The sequence below is a fragment of the Bombyx mandarina genome, chromosome 28 (genome assembly GCF_030267445.1).
Source record: "Bombyx mandarina strain Sakado chromosome 28, ASM3026744v2".
Classification (NCBI taxonomy): domain Eukaryota; kingdom Metazoa; phylum Arthropoda; class Insecta; order Lepidoptera; family Bombycidae; genus Bombyx; species Bombyx mandarina.
The window spans coordinates 2386276-2410455 of record NC_143233.1 but is presented as its reverse complement, the minus strand read 5'-3'; the positions used below and the strand labels follow the sequence as shown (position 1 = coordinate 2410455).

Here is a 24180-nt window from a genome sequence, read left to right as displayed (position 1 = left end):
CTTCCCTTAAGGGTTAACGTTTTGAATAATGCGATCATAAAGGGAATCCATTCGTATGAGTTATCGATTTTTTTTTCTTATTTATTCAACTGTTTCCCGATCGCCACGGTCCCGCCTTTGATGTCCTTAACGATATTTTAATAGAACGTAAAATTTCGGGGACGGCTTGATGTACGATGTCATAATTAACGTTTCACAAAAAAAAAAAGAATAGGGCTTTTGTGTTTTTTATTTAACTGTTTTTGTGTGATGTAGTTGGTAGTTGGGCTGTTGGTTAATGTCCGGAGGAGATGTGCTTTATAATGATTTATGTGCTATATAAAAAAAAAAACTATTATTTCTCCTTTTAACCTAGTTTTTAAGGACAATGCCCAAAAGTGGGCCAACTTTATGTCAAAACTATTTGTACTTGAAAAACTATGCCTTATTTTTTCACGTGGTTTAGTTTATGTACCAACATTTCTTTCAACCTGGCATTGTTTTACAAAAAAATTAATGACTTATTTGATAACATCCCAAAACTGTGTGCCATAGATTTTAAATTCGCCAATAGGCAAAGGGCTTAGCTCATAAAGCCTTATAGTAAACCTTTAAGCTGCCAAACGAAAGAGTTGTCTGTGACTTGAACAACAAATTAAGAAAAAATAGCTAATGGTTATAATTCACAGACATTTTAGTTTATTTTTGTTCAATTCAATATTTATATATTGTAATAATAATTATTACTTAAAACCACTTTTTTAGGGGCCCAAACGCCCTAAGAAAATGGGCATTGTCCTTTTCGTAATACTTTGGCTTCAGGATAGGCCCCCGGTCATCGTTCTCGTCGAACCCGTCGCTTGCGACGAAGGGCTCGACGAGAAAATTAACCCTCAGACACAGCCCACTGAGCTTCTCACCGGATCTTCTCAGTGGGTCGCGTTTCCGATCCGGTGGTAGATTCTGCGAAGCACGGCTCTTGCTAGGGGTCGTGTTAGCAACGTCGTCAGGTTTGAGCCCCGTGAGCTCACCTACTAGTTAAGGTTACGTTGAATTAGCCTCTCAAGGCTCTCAGCCTTGTAAGAAAAAAAAAAGTCCTGTAACTTAAATTGTCATTGCTAGTATCAAGATGGGTTATTGCCCACCGAGTTTCTGATGTAATGGCTGTTGGTTGGAGTCCGAAGAGGCGAAGAACAATTTATGTGCTTTATTAAAAAAACTATTATTTTTCCATTTATTTACTGGTGGTAGGACCTCTTGTGAGTCCGCGCGGGTAGGTACCACCGCCCTGCCTATTTCTGCCGTGAAGCAGTAATGCGTTTCGGTTCGAAGGGTGGAGCAGCCGTTGTAACTATACTGAGATCTTAGAACTTATATCTCAAGGTGGGTGGCGCATTTACGTTGTAGATGTCCATGGGCTCCAGTAACCACTTAACTTAACACCAGGTGGGCTGTGAGCTCGTCCACCCACCTGAGAACTAAAAAATAAAAAAATTTAAACAAGCTTTAAGCTTTTGTAATACCTTTGCTTCACGATAGGCCTGTAACTTAGCTTGTCATTGCTAGTATCAAAGTGGGTCGCGATTCCGATCCGGTGGTAGATTCTGCTAAGCATTGCTCTTGCTAGGGCTAGTGTTAGCAAATTCTCTCAGGTTGAAACCCGTGAGCTCACCTACCCGTCTGCGCGTAGCTGCTAAATATGTTTACGTGTCTTAAAGATCAAGTTAGAAAAACTAATTTTGTTCTTTAAGGTTACTAGGTTAGGATGGATCATCTTGTATTGACCAAACTTTGTGATTAGACCTAAAGCCTTCCTCAAACAGAACGCGTAATTAGCGCGCGTCAGAGCGCTAAACTGACGCCGCGCTATGACGCCGAGATGTGTTGAAATACTATGGTGACATACCGTCAAACAGAGCCCCAGCGCTATAAGTACGCAGCGCTCTGTCGCGGCGTTAGGACGCTTTGACGTCAGGCGTTGTAATTTTTTACAAATTTTATTTTAGCGTCCGAGTGAATGTGTATTAAAATACTAGATAATGCCCGAAAAAATTATATAAATAGTTAGAAAATACCCATGCGTATACAATGCCACATCTGAATCACTCGATTTCTTAATACTTTTAAATTTTCACACTGCTATCGAAAGGCACTATGATTTGGCGAATGCGTTGCGTCAAGGAGCGTTAGACTCATCTAGTCAATTTGAAGAGCGCGACGTTAAGTACGCGGCGCTAAGTAGGCGTTCTGTTTGACGAAGGCTTAAGTCTTAATTGTATAATTTATTCGTCTACGGGTCTATTCGCGAAGATATCTGCTATCGCGGGATTGCATTGGTGAGTTATTTTTAGCCACTGCGATCCGATGGCAAAATCAAGCTTGCCAGATTAAGGTTGCGCTTCCTTGAAGGGTTACTGAACGAGATTAGCTATAGGCAAACCTTGGCCGCATGTATTATACATATTGATATAGTATACATATTGACTGAATCGGTGGAGCAGTGGTTAACGGCTCTGACTGCAGTGCCAAGGGTCGTGGGTTCGATTTCCACATAGGGCAAATATTCGTGTGAAGAACAGGTTTGTTTGCTCTTTGTCTGAGTGTTTTTTTATCTATTTATGTATGTATGTCAGTATCTGGTACAGATAATACAGTGAATCCTAATTTCGGACCGGATGACGTGCGTCATTTGTTCCCAGTTATTATTATTATTATTATATTATATATATTATCACATTATCAGGTGGGCTGTGAACTCATCCAACTAACTAAGGAATAAAAAAAATGTACTCTCAGAGTTATCGTCCTTGTATGGATAATCAATGCTGAGGATCGTGGCCTTCTCTAATAACTTTCTTCTGGATTATTCTGCGCCCGCTATCCTTTGTAAGCAGCGGCTTGGCTCTGCCCCTGGCATCGCTGAAGTCCATGAGTGACGGTAACCATTCACCATCAGATGGGCCATATGCTCGTGTGTGACAAGAGCAATAAAAAAAATAAAAAAAATGTGAGCCGTCACGAGACGCCTGGCAGATGTGAAACATCGACATTATTTTGTAAAAGTAATATGCAGAAAAGAACAGATTGTGATAGGAACTAAATATGTCATAATGATAAAATAAAAAATTACGAAAAAATATTTTGTTTTCAAGTAAAACACAGGCTGTGTACTGTAGTAAGCAACACTGTATACACTACGGAGTATACGCTATAGGTATCCGAGCTCAGTGTAGCGAGAGAGATGGCTTAACGCCGGATCGAGTGGGAGAGAATCGCACAGTCGATTGCGCATGGCGACGCGTCGCCACACCGTACACACTACTGCATATAGACTGTATATATATACCATCATATAACGTGGCGACGCTTCGCCACGGCATGCGTCGCCACGCCATGCGTCGCCACGCCAGAAATCGGTTTGACGTGCGGCTATAGATGTTTCACATAAAAAAAAAACTCACTAAAAATACCGAATAAGTCTTCGCATTTAGTTTCAAATCGATACTATAATAAAGTACATTCCACTTGCGCTTTGGTTATTCGCACCGATAAAACTAAAATCGTGTACGGTAAACTAAAACGCATTGTTGTTTATTAATGCTCCTAATATATTCATGCGCCTTAACACGTAGAACTTAAAATTCAATTTCGATACGAATTTCCTGTTCCTAAAGAGTTCTTATTTTCATTACTATACAATCTCATGGAGGTTTGTAATATGCTATTAGATTATGGTCCTTGTTGCGAGTATAGTAGTGCCTAGATTCCTAGTACTGGGTCCTGGCTTAATTTAAAGAGCCAGAGGGCCGTATGCGACAGGTCCACGTCGCTATCGGTTACTGCTCGCGTATGTCAGTGGATTAGGTTTGTTCCGTTTGGTATTTTGTTATTTTACCATTATATTAATTTAATTTATTGAATTTTGATTTAAGACATAATAATAACATGCACATTTTTACTGGAAGTAGGATGTCTTCTGAGCCCGCACGGGTAGGTACCACCACCCTGCCTATTACTGACGTGAAGCAGTAACACATTTTGGCTTGAAGGGGCAACAGTTGTACTGTAAAAGCTCAGACTTAGAACTCGGGTCTCGAGATAGATAGCGACATTAACGCGGTTGATGTCTATGGGCTCCGGTGACCACTTAACACCAGGTGGGCCGTGAGCTCGTCCGCTCATCTTTGCAATAAAAAAATAAGTCTAGGCAGCGTATAAATAACGTTACAGTGACATAAAAGTTTGTTATAATGTGATCAGCGTAAATAATTTATAAAAAATCAGCAGGAGTTTCTAAATTAAAATTTCAACTGAAACTACGAGAATGTTAAAGATTAAAGAAGAAACGAAGCGTGTGGTAAAAACTAAAACATGTTTTGTCAAAGACAAAAACATGTGATTATGTTGATCATCTGCACATAAAACCCTCGTTTAAGTGAAAATTTAAAAGTGAATCAAATAGCTTTCTCTTTTATTGCTTAGTTGGGTGGACGAGCTTACAGACCACCTGGTGTTAGGTGGATACTGGAGCCCATAGACATCTACAACGTAAATGCGCCACCCACATTGAGATATAAGTTCTAAGGTCTCAGTATAGTTACAACGGCTGCTCCAGCCTTCAAACCGAAACGCATTACTGTAAATAGGAGGGGTGGTGGTACCTACCCGTGTGGACTCACAACAGGTCCTACCACCAGTAAAGCCAGCTTCGGAGTGACTCAATAAGTTTATCCTTTTCTCAGTCCCAATTACATTAAAGACATTTAGAAGGATACAAGTGGAACATTACTAATTCAGTTTATCACTTACAAAGCTTGTAACCTTACCGGCGCTACGTCGACTCGACACGATTCTACAGTTCATTCTTTTTCGTTTTTTTTTTTTTTAAATTCAAACACGATCTTTGGATTGCCCAATACGATACTACATGTTACATGGATTTTCGTGATATGGTTTTTTGCAAAAAAGGAATGTACCTATACGGGAAGACAGGTTAATAGGCTAATAGGGTGAAAGTTTATTTGCTTTCAGTGGCATTTTGTTTAATACGCAACATTTATCTTTGTAATTAAAGGTGCGTTTTATTTGGTATTAGCATCAAAAGCCCGCTGTTTTTAATTTAACTTTAATTAAGTAGGCTCCATTGAAATACTCCTCCGTGAGTCGTAGTCCTCAGTGCTGAGGGTCGTGACCTTTACGGAGCACTAATGTTAGGACTATGTTCCTCCATTCATTCCTGTCTTCCGCGCAGTGGATAGCGTCATTGATACTGGAGTCTCTTTCCTTCCACTTTGCCGGTAATGAGAAGTCTTTCGAGATTGTCACCCTTTTTCCTCGCAACGTGCCCGAAAAACTTTAAAATCTTACGTAGGCAAATGGTGGAGAGTCTTGTGGAGACGCCTAGTTCTTCCAGGATTGATGATGCATTTGTCCGATGCGCCGTCCAGGGAATCCGCAGCATTTTTTATTGGTGGTAGGACCTCTTGTGAGTCCGCGCGGGTGGGTACCACCACCCTGCCTATTTCTGCCGTGAAGCAGTAGTGCGTTTCGGTTTGAAGTGTGGGGCAGCTGTTATAACTATACTTGAAACCTTAGAACTTATATCTCAAGGTGGGTGGCGCATTTGCGTTATAGATGTCTATGGGCTTCAGTAACTACTTGACACCAGGTGGGCTGTGAGCTCGTCCACCCATCTAAGTAATAAAAAAAAAATGAATTTTAATTAAGTTTGCTCCATTGAAATAGCTGAAGAAGTTTTTTTGTTAAGATAATTTTCCAAATTTTAAACATTAGATAGCGCTCTTGTAAAGTTGCACAAAACGTCCCTTAAACCAAATAATAGCATTTCAACCCTCGATATGTTTTTCGCTCAAAATGGCATTGTTTATTTCCACCATCAAAATATCCGCTCGCTGTTGTTTTGAGAGTTTCAATTATGAAATGTTATATTTGCATTCGCCACGCCAGGGTTGTCGCGTTATACGGAATAATACGGAATTCAAGGAAATAACCTAATAAATTTATTATTAAGGATCGTAAGTAGCAATTTTAGTATACATATATGCACAAGAAATAAAACTGAATTTCCTTTTTATAAGAGTTATTTGTGACGTAATAATCTAAATATATATAAAAATGAATTGCTGTTCGCTCGTCTCGCTAAAACTCGAAAACGGCTGGATTAATTTGGCTAATTTTGGACTTGAATGATTTATAGAAGTCCAGAAGGTTTGATAAATATGAAAATGCTCAGAATTAAATAAAAATAACAATTTTGTTTTTCCTTTGATTGTTTGTTTTAAGTTTATTTTATACAAAAGCTTAGGTCTTTTATTTATCGATTGAGGTACTACGAAGTCTGCCGGGTTAGCTAGTTTATAATAAAAATGATGTCAATGAACTAATATTAAAAAATAAAAAATTGGAAGATGACTCTCAATTCGGTTCACGTATTTACAATATTTCCAGGCTGCTAAAGTATTCAAAACCAATTAATCTATGCAGCCAAACACGAGTATCAGGAGCGTTTTTTTTCAGAAAATTTTATTCAAAACTAAGATCCTCCATATGAATTTTAATTGCTTTCCGTGGGTTTCGAACCGAAAGATCTTTGTCCAACAATTTGACTGACTCGTTGATATAATTTTCGACTTCGCTTTGCTAGAGAATCAACAACATGCTTGGACTCGCAATTCTGAACAACATATATTTTTTAGTTCATTTATAATCAGAACATGGCATCCCCGACGGAGCGCGGGTAATTTACTTACTAATTAACTGATTTAATAACACTCCAATCTTTAGTGGCGTTCGCAGTGCATTATGAACTTGAAGGAAATATTTTCTTTGTTCTTTCTGAGCGAATTTCGTAAGTAATTCTATTTATTGTAGAAATAATTGTAAATAGTCATGCTTTAACAAAAACCGACTTCAAATTGAAAAAAAAAGATATTCCAAAACAAATTAATATACACACTAAAAACAAGAATCATCGAAATCGGTTGGCGTGATATTGAGTTATTCATCTATTTGTTGCGCACGTACTTAATGCAAATTTAAGACTTAGGTATATGGTTTTCTCATGGATACCATTATCAGAACTGGACTAAATTGACTGGACCACACGGGAAGCGTCAGCTTTCTAATAAAAAAAGAATTATCAAAATCGATTCACCCAGTCAAAAGTTATGAGGTAACAAACATAAAAAAAAACATACAGTCGAATTGAGAACCTCCTCCTTTTTTGAAGTCGGTTAAAAAAGTAAGGCTGCTAGATGACCAGTGATTTAATGGGTAGGGTCCTAAATTCCATCCTTTGGGCCCGCGGTCCGCTCGGGAACGCATTTACGTTGTAGATGTCTATGGGTTACAGTAACCACTTAACACCAGGTGGGCTGTGAGCTCGTCCACCCATCTAAGCAATAAAAAAAAAAAAATCTTAATTGTTCTGTAGAAAGAAAACGTTCCCTTCTTTCGAAACATTAATTTACTGATAAAGTTTATCTTGCAGTTGCAGCAGATCAGATTTCGCATCCATGTGATGATACGTTGAATACTCAGTTACACGAAGGAAACTTAGGAGAGACAGCCACGTTTCCGTGGCTAGGAGTTTTGAGGATACATTTGCGTGAGTTTCAACCATAATCAATAATTAGTTTGCAAGAATTCATTGATAACGAATAACGGATGGCAAGTCGACAAATGAGCTGGACATTTTCCACGTCATTTCGGATCCTCCCGATCCACTAACGGTGCTTTTAGGTACCTCAAGCACCGGTCATCGTTCTCGCCGAACCCGTCGCTTGCGACGAAGCGCTCGACGAGTAAATTAACCCACAGACACAGCCCACTGAGTTTCTCGCCGGATCTTCTCAGTGGGTCGCGTTTCCGATCCGGTGGTAGATACTGCGAAGCACTGCTCTTGCTAGAGCCAGTGTTAGCAATACACCCGGTTTGAGCCCCGTGAGCTCACCTTCACGTCAAGAAGAAGCTGATGTAGCCTCTCAAGGCTATTAGCATAGGTAGGATAAAATACGACTGGCACAGTCGTCAATTGCGTTGGACATTTTTACTTGTAGGTTAGTGACGTTTATAAAAATGTTCAAGGGTATCATCCTCCTTGTTAATAGTAGATTAAGTAGTGTTTAATCTTTATTGCATTATTTATAACATTGTATACAAACTCAGCACATTTGTCTTGTTTAGTCGTGCGCACATGGCTTATGTTGCAAGCCCTGGTCACTGGTGGTAGGACCTCTTGTGAGTCCGCGCGGGTGGGTACCACCGCCCTGCCTATTTCTGCCGTGAAGCAGTAATGCGTTTCGGTTCGAAGGGTGGGGTAGCCGTTGTAACTATACTGAGACCTTAGAACTTATATCTCGAGGTGGATGGCGCATTTACATTGTAGATGTCTATGGGCTCCAGTAACCACTTAACAACAGGTGGGCTGTGAGCTCGTCCACCCATCTAAGCAATAAAAAAAAAAAAAGTCCGTGTTTTTTTACTTGTTGTTATTCGTTTGTGAATCTTTTTAGCATGTAATGTGTATTGTGTGCCTAATAAATAAATAAGATTTTACTGTCCTGTTAGTTCAATGTGGTAACAGAAACCCATTGATAACACAATACGATGCCATATTTCTTACCTCTTTGAGCGCGAGCCGTCGATAGATCGAGTAATGGGTATGAGACGATTAATGGGTATGAACTGGGGAGCGTCGGAATGCCGACTATTTGCGCAGTTTGATTATATTATTATGTAGGTATTACCGTGCCCATGTATAACGTTTATAAACAACCATTTTTTAAATTATTTTGCTGTGAATTTAGCATTGACATTTGTATATAAATTTTTTTTAAGTTAAAGTTTTTTTTATCGTAGTAATTTTCATAAATTATTTAGTAATTTCTGTAAAATATTTGAAAATAAGCTCAGCATTAGAGGATTAAGACATAAGGTCGAATTTTCGAGCGTATTGTGTTTGCCACACTACTATTTACTATTACTAGTACTACTGGAATGAACAATAAACACGACAATGATATCGACGCTTGAAAGGCAAATGTGACTAAGCGACAATAACTGCTTTATACATAAATGATAGGCAATAACCATATTCGATGCGTAAAAAAAAATAAGTCTATTAAAATCATTTCAATTCTACAGCTAGATTCGTTAAAATAGTTTTTTTTTTGGTATTTCAACTTTAAATTAGTCTACTGTAAAGTTCACGCATTGTCGCTTAGTCACGTTTGCCTTTCAAGCGTCGATATATTCATACAAAGATATATAGGCAAAATGGTGGACCGTACTAGCGCAGATTCCACACCCTACCTTTTTAAGCTATTGCATAGATTTTATCGCAGGCTCTGAGCGCGGCGACCGAATCAAGAAATTCCGTAACGAAAATAAAACCTAACACCCCCCACTCCGCCCCACATGTAACTCGCGTTCAACACATTCACACGTTGCGCTTCTGTAGTGTTTGTGAATAAGCGGGCGGCGTGACGTCACACTGCATGCGCATCATGACAAGTATGCCCATCTCTCTCTCTCGCGCGGTCTAGATTATGAGTGTGAAGGGAAAGTTAATGTTTTGCTTTTGTTAGTGTTTATAAAAATACCGTGGTCTTATTTTATTATTGTTTTGATATTAAATTATTGTTGTCTAATTATAATTGCATAAGTTGATAAAAATGCTATGCAATAGCTTTACCGCGGCAGTCCCCGAGTGCCACACGTTTTTTTTTATTATTGCTTAGCTTGATGGACGAGCTCACAGCCCACCTTGTTTTAAGTGGTTACTGGATCCCAAAGACGTCTACAACGTAAATGCCGCCACCCACCTTGAGATATGAGTTCTAAGGTCTACTTACCGCCAATAAAAATTATAACTACTTTCAGACGAAGGAGACAAAATAAAAATAGCTGTCACAGGTCTTGTTTACATCAAAGAAAAGTACGCATTAGGAAACGCTGATGACATCGGTCGAATACCTCAATATATTTTGAAGTAATTAGTTTCAGTAATATACTTCTAATGAAACGTAATGTATAATGAAACGATTATTGTTCAAACTATTGATAGCGAACAGCGTTGGTACGATAGCAGATATCTTCGCTTAAATACCGACAACTGTCTAAAGTTTCAACGTAGTATTTTTTTTTTTTATTGCCCTTGTAGGCAGACGAGCATACGTCCCACCTGATGGTGAGTGTTTACCGTCGCCTATGGACTTCAGCAATGCCAGGGGCAGAGCCAAGCCGCTGCCTACCGCTTAATACTCTCCACAAGCCTCGTTTGAAGAAGGACATGTCATAACGCTCGGGAAACACCGTAGAGGGGAGCTCATTCCATAGCCGGATGGTACGTGGCAAAAAAGACCTCTGGAAACGCACTGTGGATGCTATGGTGAGTGGTATAAACCCTGGCAACAATGGCCTAGCAAAACTTTAATTGCCATACTTAATTAGCATGACATGAAAGAAGATTGCTTACCACTTTAAATAACTGAGGGGAAACTCATATTTTTTTCAAAAAGCTGGTCGCGAACGGAACGTCATCCTGCCTAATTCTGCCACGAAGACTTCTGCTTTCAATAATGACACAATCGTTATACACTATAATTGAGACCCTAGGAGAGACGCGGCTTTTAAGTTTTGATGCCCACGGGCTAATATTTAACCCTTTATAACCATTTGGATGGTATGAAAAAGTTTCTAAGCCAAATTTCCCTTGTATTTCAGACAAGACAGCAAAGCTATGTTCATAGCTTCAGACAATAAGCCGTGGTATGCCAAGATTAAGGACTATATGACCCATCCCGAGTACGAATACGCCACAATGAACACGATTGCTGTTTTGGAATTTGATATGGAAGATGAAAATCACAGTAAGATGTTTCTTGAACATGTAATCGATGGTTTGTTTTGGCAAGTTGGTACAGTGAGCACTTGTACCCTGTATGTTGGTTAACACGTTAACTGCGAAACGAGGCCTAAATCACCCCTCATGCAACTTCCTTGTGGTGCGGCAAGGAAAAACGTGAACATCTCTGTGGTGCGAAGGGCATAGCTTTGGTTTGGTCCAGTATAGAAAAGAGATAAATGTATATTTGAGACGCGCTAATGGTCCCGGACTCGGTGGTATACCTACCTTGGTACCGGATGTCTGAGGCCTCGTACCGCACTGAATTAATATAATTTTAATGCAGTGCGGAACGAGGCTAAAACGTCCCATATCCCTCCGGACCTCGTACCGCACCCAACGCGGGCTTCCCGCGACTAGTGTTGTGCATCAGGTCGATTGAAGAGCACGTCTTTTTACATCGCCGAACATGTCTAAACGATGTCGGAAGAAGTTAATTTAAAAAAACCCAGAAACAGAACCAAAACAGGTAAGTTTTTTAATTGATATTTTTGTAGGTAGTGAAAAACTCCACAAAAAACGCAAAGCAGCCGTTGACAAAACAGGTAAGTAATTAATTAATAATTCAGTAGTACTGGAAAAAAGAAGAGAGGAACCGATGAATGCATAAAAAAACCAGGATGTGTTCTGCTGTACAATAAAACAAAAAAAGGCATTGACTTTTCTGACCAGATGTCATCTTATTATACAACGTTGAAGAGAGGAATCAAATGGTGGAGAAAAGTTGTAATGGAGCTAATATTCGGTACAGCGCTAATTAATGCCTGGATTGCCTGTTGATGCCTGTTTAATTCAATCCAAACTGATGAAAAAAAGTTACCGAAAAGACTCTTTGTGGAGAAACTTATAGAATCTTTTATAAAAAAGGAAATCGATGAGCTCCCAGGTAATGTAATGCTCAGATATATTTCTTGACAGTTAAAACAAGTAAACTTTCAATAGGCTGACGATAGTCAACGTGTAGAAGCTTTCATAAACTAAGCCTGACATTGGTCATTATTAAGTTCTTTATTATTGTTTCCTTTTCGCAAAATTAAATTATTTTGAATTTAAGCTACCTTACCTACCTACTCTTTCAACATTTTAAGCATAAAGCAAACACATTCATTTAATGCAGTTATACATTATCATTGTTATTCTCATCTACGATCTAACCTAAGTAACAATGCCAGTTTTATTACGTTATCTTTACATTTTTGTTATTTTTCAGCACCTGAAAGCAGCGCACGTCATTGCCTTGAAAAGGGTGAAAAAAGAAGAAGATGTGTTGGTTGTTACCAGAAACTACGCACATTTTTACCATCTCGTGAAGCTGACAAAAAATCCAAAAAGATTTTGACTCAGTGCTCTCAGTGCAAAAAATCTTATTGTCTACCCTGTTTCAATGAAAAACACTCATAAATAAGTACAAAATATGTATTGAGATTTTTTATAAAAAAGTATATTGTTACTGAATTTTTGTATGTTAATTCCAGTTCTAATAAGTGTATTTTTAAAGCCCGAGGCAGAATAAATAGGATAGTTTCTTTTCTACTTCTGGTTTTCTTTTTTTTCTATTCTGTGAACCGCATTAAGACTTTTACACAAAAATAGATAAACGTCGTTGCGTCGATATTATTTTTCTCATCACTAATCTTAGCGAAAATTTACCCTATTTCAGTGCGTTACGAGGTGTATAAGATCCCATATTTTGTTTTGCCAATAATTAATAAACTAGCTATCAGATCCCGGGGCGACGGTACATTAGGGTTCATCAATTCACTGTCTATATCGACAAGGACCAAAATTTTCATTTATCTTTGATTTCGCGCCAGAAAATGGATTTTAGTCTGTTAAAGGAGGTGGGGTCTAATAGACCGCGTGTCGCCCTAACGTCTGGTCACGGTGCGGGCCGATAATACCTCGTGCCGCAGAAACGGAAAGTTTGCAAAAATTGGTGCCGCAGCGAACGTGTTAAGTAGGACATGGCACGTCTAATGAACATTGCCTGGAGTCAAATGATGCCAAAAGCTACGCAAATACTACAGTGCTTCTGGAAACAGGCTGAAAGTCTTAGGTCTAACAAGCTTAAGTCTTAAGTCCATTTGGTAGTTTACAAGAAATTTACGGAAGATATTACAACAAAAAGACCTAAACTTTTTGGCTTTCTTTGTATTCTATGACCCTGGATGGTCAGAGTTGATCCAGGTTCTTAGCTTTGAAATGAATACTGCCTCGAGAGAAATAGTGGCAATTTGTAAAGAAGTGGAAGGGAAGGGAGCCGGGGATATATGTTAGTGGACAGTCGGGCTTTTTACGCTAAGGTCTCTTAGTCATATTGGACAGGACTCGTTAGGTATCCACCCTGAAGTAATTGGCGAATTGGTATTGGATATCATTAAAGACCTACCATTATGGCGTACTATTTCCTTCCTTTGTCGTATCACTCTTGTCAGAGCGGTCGTGATCGTCATTCAGTATCATTGCATGTGCAGATGTTATGCGCCTCAAGAAGACCAAGCCAAGTCGGCAGTTGGCGGTTGTCTGCATGAGCGTACCAGGCTATCTACAACGTAAATGCGCCACCCACCTTGAGATATAAGTTATAAGCTCTCAGTATAGTTACAACAGCTGCCCCGCCCTTTAAACCGAAACGCATTACTGCTTCACGACAGAAATAGTCAGGGTGGTGGTACCTACCCGCGCGGACTCACAAGAGGTCCTACCACCAGTCATTACGCAAATTATAATTTTGCGGGTTTGATTTTTGTTACACGATGTTATTCCTTCACCGTGGAAGTCAATCCTAAACATTTGCTAAGTACGTATTTCATTAGAAAAATTGGTACCCGCATGCGGGATTCGAACACCGTTGCATCGCTAGATACGAATGCACCAGACGTCAAACCCTTAGGCCACGACGACTACAAGCCGGAAGAAGCGTAAATAAGGGCTGATGGAAGAGAACGTCCTGTTCAATATCCATGACTTTAAGTTTTCATTAAATTTCTTCTTGACAGTTTACCTACCGCCGATCTGCATTCCCGGATATTCTTTTAACGCATCAAATCAACTTTACGCTGCCGGCTACACCGATGGTAAATGTAATTAGTTTTAAACGGCTAGTGTCAATGGCCACTGAATATTTGTTGAAATAGAATTCGTTGTAGTACGAAATTAATGTAATATTTTGTTAAGTTTTTTTTTTACCAAAGCTGATAGCCTTGAGAGGCTATTTCAGCGTAACCTTAACTAGTAGACGAGCTCACGGAGCTCAAACCGGAGTGATGCTAACACTGACCCTAGCAAGAGCAGTGCTTCGCAGAATCTACCACCGGATCGGAAACGCGTCCCACTGAGAAGATCCGGCGAGAAACTCAGTGGGCTGTGTCTATGGGCTCATTCGCTCGAGCAAGCGACGGGTTCGACGAGGACGGTGGCCGGTGCTTGTGGTACCTAAAAGCACCGTTAATGGATCGGTAGGATCCGTAATGACGTGTTGGCATTTTGCTAAGGCAAATTAATTATTAACATATCTTTATTAGAGGAAATATTTCCACTAGCTAGTGTGGAAAAATCAAGTTTTCCAATAAGCTACGTGAATTTTGCATACATTTAATTTTAGACTTTTGCATGGAGAAATTGACTTAGACGTAGGTTACAAGGGAGAAATTCTGATGTAATTGCAATGCTTAAAGTAGCTTCAAACTTAGACTATTGTTATTGTTTATAGCCTTAAACTCACGGGCAATCTCTTCATGGGTTAACATAGTTCATAGACGTGTATCCAACAAACCTTGAGATATGGGATGTCTATTTTATTATATAGTTATATACCAACGGTTGCGAACTACAATCGGTGACTGATGAAGAAAGTGATGAAAAAGTCTGAGAAAAATACAAATGTGTAGTTGATACCAGTTTCCAATACTGCACGAGCTGATTTTAATTTAATAGCAATAATTTATTCCAGAAAATATGTTTCTGGAGAAAACTTTACACAAACTGCAATATGTAAACAAAGATATATGCGATGAATTCTACAATCGAGCTAAGGTGAGTTAAATATTGTACTTTTAAATATTGTTGGCAGCGGCTTGGATCTGCCCCTGGCATTGCTGAAGTCCATGGGCGACGGTAACCACTTACCATCAGGTGGGCCGTATGCTCGTCTGCCTACAAGGGCAATAAAAAAAAATACTGTTAAAGGAACTAATATTGTTTGATACGGTAAGGTTAAACACATATAGTTTTCACATGTTGTTATTTTGTCAGCGAGCCATCTAAAGCGAAGGTAGATAGCACATGCCCCTTGAATCACACGAGGTCATTTACCTTTTTGCACCGGACTTTTGTTCGCGTTACAATGCGTGCTGTGACAAAATTGCTATTTCGGCTGGATGTTTAAGTTTCTGCAACGGTATTGATTAAAAGGCATTTAATTCCCACATATTGTTAAAACGTGATAAAATTTGGAAAAAGGGAATACGAACATTATTAAATATAAAATAATCCGAAATTTATAAATTACTAGCTGTACCCGTCCGCTTCGCTGGGCATTTAAAATTAACATTATTATTTCTCACCCCCACCAAGATTCTCATCATTAACGCCCCCGCAACTGGTGTAGGGAGTCCAACGCTCATATAAATATTAGCCTATCCATTAAGTACATGTATTTTTTACATGGATACCAAGTTTCAAGTCAATCGGATGCATGGTTCAATAGTTATAACGGAACATCCGTAAAAACCACTGTAGATTTATATATTAGTATAGATATAGATTGCACTGTTATTCCACAATTTCGACATGCAAAAACTTTGCATAATACTGTTTGTCTTTCTCAAAATAATATTGAAAAAAAATTCTTGTTTGTAGCTTTCAGAAGGCTTGAAGGAACCGAAGCATTATCTTTGTGGTTTCGCTGTAAACAACAAGAAAGACTGCGTTTGGGAGAACGGGATGGTGCTGGCCTCGAATTCAAGCGGAAAATGGCATTTGGTAAATCTAGCCTTGGGTTTCAATAGTTAACATGGTTTTTTTTTTGCTAGGGGTCCATTCTAGCTACACCCGGACGTGTAGGTGAGCTCACGGGCTCCACCTGAGAATCAATCGGGGTCGTCGTACCCCCGTACGGGGGCACGGAACGGGCCTCGGGGCGAACCCCACTACCCGGGCAGAAGCTTCCTGCCACGCAGATCAGGGGTGACGTCAACCTGAAAGAATTTGCTAACACTAGCTCCAGCAATAGCAGTGCTTCGCTGAATCTACCATCGGATCGAAATCGCGACCCACTGAGAAGATCCGGTGAGAAACTCAGTGGGCTGTGTCTATGAGTTTAACTGACTTAGTGTTTTTTTTTATTGCTTAGATGGGTGGACGAGCTCACAGCCCACCTGGTGTTAAGTGGTTACTGGAGCCCATAGACATCTACAACGTAAATGCGCCACCCACCTTGAGATATAAGTTCTATGATCTCAGTATAGTTACAACTTCTGTCCCACCCTTCATTACTGCTTCACGGTAGAAATAGGCAGGGTGGTGGTACCTACCCGCGCGGACTCACAAGAGGACCTACCACCAGTAATGTGATGCAGTAATAGCCCTGACTGTTGCGCGAGGACCGCGGGTTCGATTCCCACATCGGGCAAACTAAGGTCAAGATTTGATTAATTGATACTATTTACTACTACGCCCCCGGTAGTAAACCAAACCTCCTACGGGCATTCGTCATGTTTGAGTATTTGCTTTGTAGCCACTTCACAGATTCAGGTCTTAAAATTAAAATATTGACTTGGAAAATTCTTTCGGCTTTTTAATATTTTTTTTGGAGGTTCCAGGTATACATGAAAGTGTATAATCTCCACAAAAATCTGGTAACCGCTTGGGATTTGAAACCAGTTTTTAAGAAAGGTCCGATTTCAAAACGTCAAAATATGTGCTGAAGATTTTATTAATTATATTTAAGCATTTATTATTTGTTGACGTTTCCAGATCGGTCTAAGCATCAAGGGCCCCGGGTGTGCAGCACCAGCGAGATTCATTCACATAATACCGTACCTTCAGTGGGTAGACACGGTTACATCCTTGGAGGAATCATATGATTATTCGTTTAGGCGCTCTGGAAATAATAAAGGTGAGTAAGATAGCATTTTTAATCACTTCCAAGCAGAGCATATGTTCCACCTGGTCGTGAATCGTATTTTTCACTCATGGGCTACAGTGCCAGGGTCACATGTTGCTTACCGTTGAGGATTCTATTAATTTACTGGTGGTAGGACCTCTTGTGAGTCCGCACGGGTGGGTACCACCGCCCTACCTGTTTCTGCCGTGAAGCAGTAATGCGTTTCGGTTTGAAGGGTGGGGTAGCCGTTGTAACTATACTGAGGCCTTAGAACTTATATCTCAAGGTGTGTGGCGCATTTACGTTCTAGATGTCTATGGGTTCCAGTAACCACTTAACACCAGGTGGGCTGTGAGCTCGTCCACACATCTAGGCAATAAAAAAAAAATTGTTTTGGAATATCTTTTTTTTTTTTTCTATTTGAACTCGGTTTTTGTTAAAGCATGTCTATTTACAATTATTGTATATCTATTGCTGCATTAATACATTTACAACATGCGTAGTTTACCTTATAAGAAGCTGTGCCTCTAATACCCGGAGCTAAGACCCTCGTCTTCACATGGTAGACTATCTATCAAACCTATCAAGATCTAACAAACCTCGTTCGGAGAACACTATATGATGGCACTCAAGAGACGCCTAGTGCGCAGTTTCATATTCCTGTTTCATATTCCTATATCCCCACAAGCATGCTTGAATCAATTTGTACTGGTAACTGCCTACTGCCAGCAGACAATAACACCAGTCAGCTTAGTTGCCACAGACAGTAGTAAACTTTACCTGCCTGTCTGAGCACCTCGTGTCTGAGGGTCGTGACCATCTCCTCCCATTATCCTTCTCTGGGTGATGTTTCGCCATCTTCCTCTGCTCTCGGTGACTGTGGTATCGGTGCGGATTTGGTCGGACCAGCGCATTGGACTGTGGTCACGAGATCTTTTGCCTGCAAATCTTACCAGTTACCATCAATTTTTCAAGATTGTATCCACTCTTCCTGACAATGTAACCGAAGAACTCAAATAACCTGTTGAGGATATCTAATAATTTATATTAGTATTTTATACAAATATCAATATTAGGCTTTTACATTTATATAAATTACAAATCAGAAGCTTGTGAATGAAGCACGTTGCACTTTTGCTGGATAACTAATTACCTGCTGGATACAGACTGCATCATTGTGGCGTACCTTTAGGAGTCCCATGTCCAGTAGTGGATATCTATAGATTGATGATAATTACGATGGTGTTGGTTGCTAGTTACATGCAGAAAAAATATATTTATTACTTTTTGTTTTCCTACCTAAGCTAATAGCCTTGAGAGGTTATTTCAGCGTAACCTTAACTAGTAGTTGAGCTCACGGGGCTTAAACCGGAGTGATGCTAACACTGACACTAGCAAGAGCAGTGCTACGCAGAATCTACCACCGGATCGGAAACGCGACCCACTGAGAAGATCCAGCGAGAAACTCAGTGGGCCGATTACTATAGTTTTATTTAAGAAAGAATCGGATTTCAGATTTTAAGAAAGACATTGAAGACATACCGGCTCACGTGTTGTTCAGAAGTAATAACATCACCGAAGCGAAGAGCGGTCCCATGCTTTCGAATCTGTATCCATTCGACGTGGATGCATTCAAGTATCTTGACGTCACAAGGATCGACAAAGACGCCATTGCTGTTACGACTTGTACGTAAATTTTATTAGGGCCTATTAATTTTAAATATTTTTTCGGTTCTCGTATTTCCCTTGCTAAATCATACTTACCTGGCGTAGAGATACCGTGATCATGCAAGCGGTTCCCCCAGGGTCAGGCTGCTCCATTGCACTGCGGAGTGGCTGACCCTTGCGATCATTTTTTTATTAGGCAATACAGACCTGGATTACTGGCCGATTTATAGGGAGCATGAATACGTATACTTTTACATATTACATACATATTTGGTATTAGCATCAACAGTTTGATGTTTTTAATTGAACTTCAATTAAATTTACTCCATTCAAATAGCTGAATAAAGGTTTTTTTTTTTTGGTTAAGATATTGTCTCCAAAATTTTAACTAATAGTCTTACACTCCTTGATAAATATATTTATTGAAACCTGCGACATCGCAACATAAATATCGCTATAAAATCTGAGAATTCGGTATCGTATGGTTATTTATGTATTATGGTTGTACCACCCTAGACCGCTTGACCGCTTCGTGGCAGGAATAGGCTGGATAGCAGTCCGTACCTATGGTGCCGTACAAAAATACCCAAATAATTGTAATTATACAAATTTATACATTTATGGCGGATTTGATTTTTACTTTTATTTCGCTTACTATTTAAAATTTGAGTGTCGACTAAAGTCGACACTCAAATTTTAAAGCGACTAAAGCGACTAACATGACGATAATTTTTTTCTTCTTCTTTTTTTCTTATATCTATACTAATATTATAAAGAGGAAAGATTTGTTTGTTTGTTTGTTTCGAATAGGCTCCGAAACTACTGGACCGATTTGAAAAATTCTTTTTCCATTAGAAGCCGACATTGTCCCTGATGAACATAGGCTACTTTTTTTTAATTTTTTTTTTTTTTTTTTTGTTTTCATGTCTGTTTTAATGTTTCCGAAGCGAAGCGAGGGCGGGTCGCTAGTCTATATATAAATACGTGAAGCAAAAACTTTGTATCCCTTTTTACGAAAATTGCGCGGACGGGGGAGTATGAAATTTGCCACACTTATACAGAATATAGAAAAGAAGTGCACAATGCCAATATTTTTTTTAAATACTGCATAAAAGATACATTAAATCAATAAAGAAAACATTACACACACTACATACCATTTATTTGACGCACACACGCATGCATACTATTTATTGTCAAACTATTGTTCTTGGCGTCTGTTGTCAAATTGAGAATAGATTAAATATTGTTTGTCTTTATTAATATTTTTTTATAGTGTAGTATTGGCGAAATTTGTGAATATAGAAGTATAAAATACAATCATAATAGTGTACAAACTTAAAATTCCAATTAACTATAGTCGAATTTCGACTACTGCGGGACCTCTAGTTTATTGTAATACAACAATATTAAATTTATACTAAAAATAAATTATCCTTTTTTTTAAGTTAAAAATAAATAATAAACTTAATATCAAATCGGTTGCTCTCTCGGCGGCGAAACAGTTACTGTTTAGAATATTTAAACGAAAGCTTGTGGTCCACTGACCTCTTTGAGGCAAGCCAAAGAAACTAGTCGACAGTTCGGTTTACGGCTTAACAACAAAAACAACTTACACTTTTTCTTTCATTGCAGTCGATGCGAAATACGAGACTGGGAAAGGTGATTGCGAAAAGTACACTGAGCTAGTCTACCATGAGAAGACGAGGGTCTTAGCACCAGGTATTAGAGGCACAGCTTCTTATAAGGTAAAATACGCGTGTTGTAAATGTATTAGCAGCAATAGATAATTGTAAATGGACATGCTATAACAAAAACCGACTTCAAATAGAAAAAAAAAGATATTCCAAAAAAAATTAATATACACTAAAAACAATAATCATCGAAATCGGTTGGCGTGATATTGAGTTATTGAGTTATTCAGATATTTGTCGCGCACGTGCTTAATGCAAATTTAAGACTTAAATGGTTTTCTCATGGATACCATTATCAGAACTGGACTAAATTGAAACGGGACCACACGGCAAGCGTCAGCTTTCTAATAAAAAGAATCATCAAAATCGATTCACCCAGTCAAAAGTTACGAGGTATCGAACATAACTGGTTTTTACTGGTGGCAGGAGCTCTTGTGAGTCCGCACGGGTAGGTACCACCACCGTGCCTATTTCTACCGTGAAGCAGTAATGCGTTTCGGTTTGAAGGGTGGGGTAGCCGTTGTAACTATACCTGAGACCTGAGAACTTATATCTCAAGGTTGGTGGCGCATTTACATCGTAGATGTCTCTGGGCTCCAGTAACCACTTAACATCAGGTGGGCTGTGAGCTCGTCCACCCATCTAAGCAATAAAAAAAAACAAAAAAAAACATACAGTCAAATTGAGAACATCCTCCTTTTTTGAAGTCGGTTAACAAATAAATAGAACAAATCTGTTTCAGCTTTCACTATATGATATGATGGTGATGAACTACACGTGCATCAAAATAGAGGTGAGAAACGTTCATTTTAATTCTTTATGCTTCGGAGACCGCGATTGTTGGGCGTACGTAATGAGACGAGGCTGTTGGCGCTACGGAAGCCACAATAAAAATGTCGATACTTTATTACTTACGATATAGGAATGCGCACGTAGCTTGAAGCATTTTTTTATTTATTGCTTAGATGGTTCGACAACCTCACAGCCCACCTGGTGTTAAGTGGTTACTGGAGCCCATAGACATCCACAACGTAAATGCGCCACCCAACTTGAGATATAAGTTCTAAGGTCTCAAGTATAGATGCAACGGCTGCCCTACTCTTCAAACCGAAACGCATTACTGTTTCACGGCAGAAATAGGCAGGGTGGTGGTACCCACCCGCGTGTACTCACAAGAGGTCCTACCACCAGTAATTACGCAAATTTTAATTTTGCGGGTTTCATTTTTATTACACGATGCTATTCCTTCACCGTGGAAATCAATCGTGAACATTTGTTGAGTACGTATTTCATTAGAAAAATTGGTACCCGCCTGAGATTCGAACATCGGTGCATCGCTGAACACGAATGCATCGAACGTCTTATCCGTTAGGCCACGACGACTTCAAAATTAACAATCACCCACAGCCCACTGGGTTTCTCGTCGGATCTTCTCAGTAGATCGCGATTCCGATCCGGTGATAGATTCTGTAAAGCACTGCTCTTGCTAGGGCTAGCGTTAGCAAATTTACCAGACTGGCCATCGTGAGCTCGCCTATACGTTAGACGAAGCTGGAATAGCCCCTTGAGTCTACCAGAATAGGCAGGCATAAACAAATTGAGTTCTGTTGAAAGATTTTCCTCTGGATTCTTGGTTCTGTAACTAAGACGTGATACACGAAATCAAATTCAAATTCTGAGTCCATAAAATACGGCTTAAGTTAAGCGTGATCAAAATGGTAAAGTTAAATTTGAATTTACGAAATGGCCCACCTTTAGTAGACGCGAAACTCTACGCAAAGATCATCATTATCGTACTGGATAGATAGTCTCATTGGTACGAGAAGTTATCACTAAGTTTTTGGACTAGGATGACGTTAACTGGATAAAGACATTTGTCTCAAGGTTCAGACAATTCGTTAACATGTCACATCATATATCATATCATGTGAGTAGGGTAGGTACCACCACCCTGCCTATTTCTGCCGTGAAGCAGTTATGCGTTTCGGTTTGAAGGGTGGGGCAGCCGTTGTAACTATACTGAGACCTTATATATCTATCCTAACATATATCTCAAGGTGGGTGGCGCATTTACGTTATAGATGTCTATGGGCTCCAGTAACCACTTAACACCAGGTGGGCTGTGAGCTCGTCCACCCATCAAAGCAATAAAAAAAAATGTTATACATATGAGACCTTTAAGGCAAATTTTCCAAATGATCTTATCCATTTTTTTTATTGCTTTCATTGGGTGGACTAGCTCATAGCCCACCTGGTGTTAAGTGGTTACTGGAGCCCATAGACATATACAACGTAAATGCGCCACCCATCTTGAAATATAATGTTAAGGTCTCAAGTATAGTTATAGCAGCTTCCCCACTCTTCAAACCGAAACGCATTACTGCTTCACGGCAGAAACAGGCGTATTGTTTTGAAGCTTCAAATAATATCAATCAACAGATCAGAGCTACGAATCGATCCGCAGCGCATCTTTACTACAAAACTTACTTGGACATGAAAGAAGGCACCGCTTTCGCTGCCAACGGAGAAACACCATCGGAGATCATCAAAGTGCACCCTATAGATAAACTGCAAACAGCCAAGCCACTAAATAAAACGGACATTTGGAAACCGAACGCCAACTTCGAACCGCGCTTCCTGGGAGACGAAAATTTACGACTGAACATCCCTAACGTCAATCTACTGGTCCATTTCGTATTTGTTGATGACGCGGTCCTAGAATTTCGAATGTACGGAAAGCCTTATCCCAAACCATCGAAGGCTACAGGAAAACCAAAAAAACCTCCTAAGGCTTTACGGTTCATGGACAATAGATTGTTGTCTGAAAGATTTGTCTTAGATGAACCGATCGCTTTCAGTTCAGCATTTACAAATTCCGGTGCTCTTTATCGTTATTGTATATGGATTTTAGTTTTTAATAAATTACTTTGATGCATGCTTTCATTTTCAAGTGTGACGTAACGGTATTAATTCAATTTAAGTCAGTTTTTCTTTGTATTTGCTTTTTTTTATTTTCTTTGGAGGCAGACGAGGATACGGCCTACCTGTTGGTAAGTGGTTAACGTCGCTCATGGACATCAGCAATGCTACGGGTAGAGCCGTGCTGCTTAAAAAGCTTGAGTACTCCCCGCAAGCCTCATTTGAAGAAGGACATGTCATAGCGCTCGGGAAATACCGTGGAGGGGAGAAACGCCCTGTCGATGAACGCAGCGTTTCCAGATAGTGTGAACAAACTCTGCTCCGACGGTGGGAGATGTGATCGAAAAAAGAAGATTGAGGTTTTATCTCGAACAATTTCTCGCACTCCCCATGGAACATACGGCACAAATCAGTTCGGAGAGAGAGAAAGAGAGAGTGAAGAACCGAAGTCCCTCCATAGACCTAATTTATCTAGTATTAGTTCTTTTTTTTATGATTGAAGGATTACTGGTGGCCCGGAGGCCTTTCCAGTTTCATCACGACAGGTGCGCGAGCAAAGGCTCAGCCAGGAGGGGTGGGATTTGGTAACAGCTGCCCGAGCGCCTCCGAAGGAGACCTAATAACTCGAGAGCAACTGCTTCGCGAATGAATCTACTACTACCGGATCGGAATCGCGACCCGCTGAGAAGATCCGGCGAGAAGCTCAGCGAGCTGATGCATGGGTTAGGTTGCACGTCGACCTCTATTTATTAGCACGGGCTCGCAACGCGTATTTCCCATGTGATACCCAGATTTTATTTTACGCCTTAAACGTCGATTTAATGGAAAAAAATAGAATAAGTGGACAGTAAGGCAAATTTTAATATTTCCTTTAAAAAAATAACAAG

The 24180-nt window shown here is 39.6% G+C and overlaps 1 protein-coding gene and 1 long non-coding RNA gene across 2 annotated transcripts; both read left to right on the top strand.

Moving 5' to 3' along the window:
- The first annotated feature begins 9820 nt into the window (after window positions 1-9820).
- Window positions 9821-23305, top strand: LOC149499679 (uncharacterized). The gene is made up of 10 exons (XM_089739092.1): window positions 9821-9991; window positions 10726-10871; window positions 13906-13983; window positions 14859-14941; window positions 15767-15889; window positions 16883-17024; window positions 18528-18698; window positions 20316-20428; window positions 21117-21167; window positions 22814-23305. The coding sequence occupies exons 2-10, from the start codon at window positions 10742-10744 to the stop codon at window positions 23303-23305; spliced, it is 1383 nt and encodes a 460-aa protein (XP_089595218.1). The 5' UTR covers window positions 9821-9991; window positions 10726-10741.
- LOC114252112 (uncharacterized) lies at window positions 10957-12439 on the top strand. Its single transcript, XR_016325558.1, has 2 exons — window positions 10957-11792; window positions 12117-12439. It is a non-coding gene; the product is annotated as an uncharacterized LOC114252112 (long non-coding RNA).
- Window positions 23306-24180: the final 875 nt, after the last annotated feature.